We start from the raw sequence: 7,791 nt of genomic DNA, 5'->3' as shown, positions 1-7,791 counted from the left end.
AATGACGTCCGGAATTATTGCCAGACATGTGAGGTATGCCAAAGGGTGGGAAAAAAGGAAGACAACCCTAAGGCTAAAATGATCCCGATGCCCATCATAGAGGAACACTTCACGAGGGGAACCCCTGACCCAGCCTAGCCGCTCCGGCAAACGCTATTTACTTACCGTAGTGGATTACGCTACCCGCTACCTGGAGGCAGTAGCGGTCTCCAACATTCATGCTGAGACTGTGATGCCCTGGTCAAGATTTTCTCTCAAGTAGGATTTCCCAAAGAGATCTTATCAGACCTGGGTAAGTAGTTCACTGCCAAGCTGACTCAGCAGCTATGGAAGATCTGCGGGATTAAACCCCTGACAAGCTCCCCGTACCATCCCCAGAATAACGGTCTCTGTGAGCGCTTCAACGGGACTCTGAAGCAAATGCTGAAGACGTTCACGGGGGCCTACAGGGACGGTGAGCGAATCCTGTCGCACCTCCTCTTTGCATACCGGGAGGTCCCCCAGGAATCCACGGGATTCTCGCCCTTTGAGCTGTTGTACTGGAGGCGTGTGAGGGGGCCCCTAGACCTTATCAAAGATCATTGGGAGGGCCAGACAGAGATTTAGGGGACTCTGATTGTGCCCTATGTGCTGGAGCTGAGGGACCATATGGAGGAGTTGGCTCAGACGGTAAGGGAAAACCTCTGGGCGGCCCAGCAGCGCCAGAGGGTATGGTACGATCGGAGAGCCAGGCACCGGAGCTTTCAAATTGGGCAAAAGGTCATGGTCCTCAGGCCAGTACGAACCGACAAGCTCCAGGCGGCCTGGCAGGGCCCGTATAAAGTTATAGGGCAGGTGTGCGATACCACCTACACTATAGCCAGCTGCGAGAATGAGGATGTGAAACGGACGTTTCACATCAATATGCTCAAGGCTTATAAAGAAAGGGCCGAGGAAGTGACGACCATATGTGCCCCAGCACGGGAGGACACAGAAGCCTTACCCTTACCAGACTTGTTGGGGGTGACGAGGAACATAGGGTTAGTCCAGCTGGGGGAACAGTTGGGACCCCACAAGCGGGCTTAAGCCAACCTCCTGCTGGAAGCCAAACAGGCCACTTTTTCCAAGGAAAACGGGTAAACTCAGTTAGCAATCCACAAGGTGGACACCCCAGGGCAGGCGCCCTTGAGACAACCTCCCTACCGCATTCCCAAAGCTGTTAGGGACAGGATGCGGAGGAAAATAGAAGAGATGCTTGGGCTAGGAGTAATAGAACACTCCGAAAGTCCTTGGGCCTCACCTGTGGTCTTGGTACCAGAGCGGGACGGCACGACCCGCTTTTGTGTCGATTACAGGTGGCTCAACGACAAAACGGTAACCGAAGCCTATCCGATGCCCCGGATGGATGAGCTGCTTGACCGCATATCTAAAGGGAAGTATCTGACCTCTAGCGGAAGATGCTGTCCCCAAGTCTGCCTTCATCACCCCGTTCGTCCGATACCAATTTCGGGTTATGCCGTTGGGAATGAAGAACGCGCCCGCCACCTTCCAAAGGATGGTAGACCGCCTCCTAGATGGACTCCATGATTATGCGTGTGCATACCTGGACGACATCGCCATCTATAGAGATACTTGGGAGGCTCATCTCGAACACATAGGGTCAGTGTTAGATAGGATTAGGGGGGCCGGTCTGACCTTGAAGCCTGACAAGTGTCACATCGGTATGGCGGAGGTACAATATCTGGGTCACCGGGTTGTATGTGGTAAGCAACGTCCAGAGCCAGCTAAGATCGAGGCCGTTGCTAATTGGCCCACTCCCCGTACCAAGACACAAGTCATGGCTTTCTTAGAAACAGCCGGTTTTTACAGGCGTTTTGTACCTGACTATAGCGCCCTGGCCAAACCCCTGACTGACTTGACCAAAAAGAAGTTACCCCGACAGGTCCTGTGGTCTCTGGACTGTGAGGTGGCTTTCTAAGCTCTAAAACAAGCTCTTGTCAATGCCCCTGTGTTGGCTGCCCCAGATCCTAACAAGCGCTTTATTGTCTATACAGACGCTTCCATGTTTGGACTGGGGCAGTTTTGAGCCAAGTCGGAGAGGACGGAAGAGAGCACCCGGTGGCCTATCTGAGTCGTAAACTTTTGCCTAGGGAGGTCGGCTATGCGGCCATTGAGAAGGAGTGTCTGGCCTCTCAAGAAACTGACTCCTTATCTGTATAGCCGCGCCTTCACTCTCATCACAGACCACAACCCCCTGGTCTGACTCAACCGGGTCTCTGGTGATAATGCAGTTTGCTGCCATGGAGTCTGGCCCTACAGCCCTACGACTTCACTATCGCCCAGGCAAGTTGAATGGGAACCCAGATGGACTGTCCCGACAAACAGACTTGTTACCCACCACTGGACCCGGAAAGGTCCAACCGTATCTGCCGGAGCAGGGAGAAAAAGGGGGGCCATTGTGAAGATCTTCCCAGTAACCATTCAGTTATTTTACCTCCTTGCTACTTAATCCTCTTGGATACCTACTCCTAACAATGGACGTAGACATCTATGTGTATCAAGGACATGTGTACACACACTTCTGAGACATTCAGTCTGCTTCTAACCACAAGACTGATCTACTTAATTAAAATACACAAGATAACACTCTTGGCCATTGTCTTGGAAAAGACACAGTGATGGCTTGTAAAGCTATGTGACCAAGCCCTGTTTTATAAATTGAGTTTAGTATGTTTCCAAAACTCCATTGTCTCGCTGGCTCCTGTGTGAATTATTATGCGACACCAGCAATATTTTACTCTGTGGATTCTTGGCGATATTATTTCATGGGAATAAGGGAATGACAGACGGTAACTCATATTCAGACTGTCACAGTCCCCCCATGTGCCGGGCACCCTACATGGAATATGCTTACCCTGGTCCCTGCTCCGCCGCTGCTGCTACTCCCTGTACAGGGATGAAAGCATCCAATGTCGGGGGAGAGCAGCCAATGGCAGGCGGGGACGAGCCTCTGTAGCGTCACCAGCGATTCTAGGGAGGCTCGTCCCCGTCTGCCATTTGCTGCTCCCCCGCGACACTGGATGTGCGAGGACCAGGAGCGGGGACCGGGGTAAGTATATTCCATGTGGGGTCCCCGGCACATGGGGGGACATTTTATACCCTTGGAGAACCCCTTTAAAAAGTCGAACTTTGACTTATAGGGAGCCACTTCCAGAAGGTGGCGCTACTGAGATGGTTCTTTTTCCCAAGGAGATGCCTCTTTCCATACATGAATTAGTAGAGACTGAACCCCTGACTACATTACATTAAAGGGTTATTCTCATCTTGGACACTGGGGCCCCCAATGTCTGATTGGTGCGTGTCCCACCTCTGGGTCCCGCACCTATACTTAGAACAGAGACCACAAAGTGCCGGAAGGCTCACCATGCAGGCACGGCCACCCCTTATTCATTTCTATAGGAGCGCCAAAAATAGTAGAGTGCCGACTTGGGTATTTCTGTAAACCCCATAGAAGTGAATGGAGTGGTGGCCACGCTTGTGTGGTGCGCTTCCCATTCATTTCAACGGGACTTCCAAAAACAGCCGAGCGCACTGCTCAGCTAGCTTTGGAAATGAATGGAGGGCGGACGCGCATGTGCAATGCGACCTCCAGCACATTGCAGGCTCTATTCTAAGGATGGGTGCGGGTCCTAGAGGTGGGGGTATCTCCTAGCCTTATGCCCCCATTGGGAATACCCCTTTAAGTTATAACTGGAGTTACAGCCTGAATGGGTTTCCCTTTATAATGAGCTCCACTGGATCTGGCATCAGACCACCACACGGCTAAGCCTCCTTACAATGGCAAGGCTTTGGTCTTCATTCTGAGCCACCTGATGTCACCTTTCCCCCATTCAGACACTTTCCTCTGAGGAGAACGCCTTGAGAGCCGGGCGCCACCACAAAGTAGCTAAGTCAAACAAAGTAACATTCTCGAGCCAGGAAAGTAACATGGCCGACGTTCCCAGACTGCGGGACCAACATCTATTACTCCACTTTTAGCACCCCCTTCACGCCCGCAAAACCCCCGCCCACTGTGCTGCCGGTAACCAATGCAGGCACGACTATGCTGCGGCTAGCCAATCGCCACAGCGGAGCCCCACTAAGTGGGCGGGCCCGGGGTATGTCGTATTTCAAAGAAGCAGCTATATAGCCAACTGTAGCGGCCGTTCGAAGAAGCCATTTTGTTTTGTATCGGAGCGCCCTGCGTTAAACCAGGCGGCCAGAAGGGGGGCGCTTCATAAAGCTTTGGCAGCAGTTAAGTTTTTTTTTTTTTTTTAAGCCGATAAATTTAACTCTTTGCTTGCCCGTGCCGGAGGACAGACAAAGGCAGCGGGAGTCATGGAAGAGGACAAAGTTGTGTACTCCCGGTCGCAGCTGGTGTTCGCGGGCATGAAGCCGCTAGAAGACGCCTTGGAAATCTTCGTACCGGAGTCCAAGCATTTCATGAACTCGGACACGGAGCTGTGGAACTTCCTGTGCAGTCTGAAGCGGGACTTCTCCCCGGTCATTCTCCGCAGCAAGGACGTGTACGGCTACTCTTCGTGCCGCTCCGTGGTGCCGGACCCCAGCCAGCTCTCCAGCAAGAAAGCCAAAGAGCAGCCGCCGCCGCAGCCGCCCGCCCAGCCCAAGAAGCCGCCGCTGAAGAGAAAGCGGAGAGGCATGAGGCTGAGCTGCAGAAAGCGCCGGCGGGAGTCCAGCGGCACCAGCAGCGGCTGCAGCAGCCCGACCCCTTCGGAGGTCCCGAGCTTGGTCGGCCGATCGCTGGAGGACATTTGGAAAGCAGCGGTCCCGAAACTGACCACCTTCCCCACCATACGGGTCAGGGACGTCTCGTGCCAGGCGAAGGTGGCCGCTGCCTGCCGGAGGGCTCAGGAGATCCTGCAGGTGAACCTGCAGCCGGTGGTGAGGATCCGCCGCTTCCCCCTGGCGTGGCCCTGAGCGGACTGCTGGCTCTGGAGGTGGCTGCTCCAGTGACCCGTGCTCAGCCTGTTTACATGTCTCTCACCGCACTTTACTCCTCTACTACTAGAAGAGCGGGACCGGACTCGCTGCAGAACCCACATGGGAGTCCAGCAAGCATGGACGGGACACTGGAGAGGTGCCCTGACTATGGCAGCCTGCATGCCCCTTGCGATGCCAGGTCTCTGGCAACAGGTTTCCTTGTGTGCGACCTGTGCATTGTCACTACCTCAGTCCCCTATCCAAAGACTGATTTCTTACATCACTAATGTTAATGTTGTGCCAAGTATTCTGAAAGTGACCTGATGGCGATGAACTGTGCCGACTGGATGCCTGTTTATGCAAACTAGTATTTTTTTATATATTTTTTTTTCATTGGGTCAAGGGAATTGCAAGAACATTACAAGTGTCTGCTTTTGTATGTGCCAAGCCTGATGAACAAACTAGACGTAGTCCTTTTTTTTTTCTTTTCTTTTCTTTAGGTGTTTAATAAAGACCTTTAGTCCAGTCGCCAGTCATGTTTTCCGCGGGGCATGGGATAGCTGTAGTTCTTGTGGACATGTAACTTGCGCAAGACGCAGTATTGTTACATTTTGAGGAAGGATAATTTATTCTTGTTTTCCATAAATGTGACTGGTGCTGACATGACAGGTACACCCGGCGGTAACCGTGCACGTGGTGCCACCTGTAACCGATTTATGTGCCTTTCTACAAATCCACGTGTTTACGGCACCACCGCGGGTGACTGTTGGACGGTTTCTGGTGCTGTGCTGATTATTTAATGCTTTTTCCAGAACCCTTCTACAGCTTTCTTTCTACTTTGTTATAAAAGTTGAATATACCCTTTTTGTTTTTTATATATTTTTGTTTTTTTTGCCCTTGTGCCACTCCCTAGGCTCATGCCTATCGTCTGGTGCCACAGTGGTTCACGTGTATAAAAACTAGTGTAGGCTATTAAATAAAGCAGCTGCCTATAACAAAAAATATGACTGAAACTTTATTTATTTTTTGAAGCTGGTTAAAGACAAATTGGTTTCCATGAGGAGGACAAAGTATAAATGTGGGGATCACTTATGGTTCATGTTCTCTATCTCCATGTCATATTCAGGTCTGCAACCCTCTGGATGTCCATCTCACCCTTCTTGGTTGCGGCGGCTTTGAAACCCAAAACTGGGCCATACACAGCATAGGTGTTTAGGGTGGTTTCATATACCTCCATGGGTTTGGCCACTACTTGTACATGGTTTCCAAAGAGGCAACTTGCTACTAAAGTCTTTTTAGAAGCTATGTGCAGTTCTTATCTTTGTAGCCAAGCCACCTGGCCTGCATCGGCTCTGTCCATGACACGGCTACAGAAGGAGGGACATATGCAAAGACTGGTTCTTCCACAACCTTGGACAAACAGACTATGCATGCCCTCGTTGTCTGACTGAGCAAAACTTACTCAAACACAGAGGAAACTATGAGAAGTGGGTTTCATCAGAGGTCGCAGAAGACTCTTGTCCCCAATATGTGGCCATTTTACGGGCAGAGTAGCAGATGTAGGGTTGTGAATCGGGTTCAGTAGCAATCGAGTAATAATGGTGCAGAACCTCTGAAAGGAATCTGTTAGCAAGTTGCCCATTTTTTGATGCTCAATGCACCTTTGGCTCAAAACTTTAAAGAGTACCTGCTATGTTAGATATGCATGTCATAAAGCAGAAGGAGTGGAGCAGCATAAAGGAGCTCCAAGGAACCAGCAAGTCACCTTAATATATTGTCTACTTGCTGTCGTGAGGATTATCCTTTCTGGCCATGTGATGCTTCTCTCTGGAAAATCCTACGAAGTCATGTGCTTTACTAGGTTTCCAGACTGGTCTATGGATGGAGGATGTTCCTTCGCAGCCCAGTATAGAGGAGGTGCTGTGGACTGGACCAGAACTATTTGTCCCTTGGCGCATAAGGAGTGGATTCAGGAGTTTGTGCATGCGCCAGGGAGAGGGGTAGTTCGGTCCCTGAGCACAGCACTTACATTTCTTGGCTGCATGAGTGACATCCCAGTCCAGTGACCAGCCTGGAAACCTAGTAAAGGATGTGATGTTGTTGGATGTAGTATTTTATGAAGAGAGATGTCGTGTGATGGGTTTAAAGCATGGGTGGGGAACTTTTTTGCTAATGAGGGCCATTTGGCCATTTGTAACATCGTTCGGAGGCCATACAAAATTCTCAACTTAAAAATTTGACGGTTGTATTTGGTCAAACGTATAAGTGACTTAGGGGTAAGTTACAGAAATTGCGCTTCAATGAAAAAAAATCCAGAGTGCTGTATTTTAGCAGCACAAAATGGCGCGTGCACTATATATTACAAATTGTACAGGTGCCATTTTGTACACATATAGCAGTCTAATTTTTAAGTTGAGAAGGTTATATATTTAGTTCTTTATTTGGCATTAATGGCAGCCAAGCTAAACCTAGAGGGGTTCACCCAGCTTTCACCCTCTCTGCCACTGTCCCTGCCTCTTTCTTTGCAACTCTCCCTGCCATTGTCTCTTTTTTCAGCCTCAGATCTGTCCCCCAACTCCATCAGCCTCCTAGCAGACCCCCCCCAGCCTACATCGGCCTCAGATCAGACTCCCCAAGCTTAGATCAGACCTCCCAGCCTCAGATCACACCCCCATCAGACCTCCTAGCCTCAGATCAAACCCCCGCCCCAGCGTCAGATCAGCCCCAAACAGACCTTGGATCAGACATAAAAAAAAAAATAATAATTATTAACGTACCTCTCCAGTTCCGGACGGCGCTGCCACTTAGCAGATTCACTTAACCTCCCTGCCG

At 50.6% G+C, this 7,791-nt stretch overlaps 1 protein-coding gene across 1 annotated transcript; it reads left to right on the top strand.

Moving 5' to 3' along the window:
• Positions 1-4,224: 4,224 nt before the first annotated feature.
• On the top strand, positions 4,225-5,945 carry CCDC71L (coiled-coil domain containing 71 like). Its single transcript, XM_040415741.1, has one exon. The coding sequence runs from the start codon at positions 4,357-4,359 to the stop codon at positions 4,954-4,956; it is 600 nt and encodes a 199-aa protein (XP_040271675.1). The 5' UTR covers positions 4,225-4,356; the 3' UTR covers positions 4,957-5,945.
• Positions 5,946-7,791: the final 1,846 nt, after the last annotated feature.

Source organism: Bufo bufo, chromosome 1 (assembly GCF_905171765.1).
Source record: "Bufo bufo chromosome 1, aBufBuf1.1, whole genome shotgun sequence".
Classification (NCBI taxonomy): Eukaryota; Metazoa; Chordata; class Amphibia; order Anura; family Bufonidae; genus Bufo; species Bufo bufo.
The sequence above is the reverse complement of the archived record's forward strand: the minus strand, read 5'-3'. Positions and strand labels throughout refer to the sequence as shown.

What these genes read in the sequence shown, in the direction of transcription:
- CCDC71L (XM_040415741.1), top strand. Translation starts at nt 4,357, where the DNA reads ATGGAAGAGGACAAAGTTGTGTACTCCCGGTCGCAGCTGGTGTTCGCG.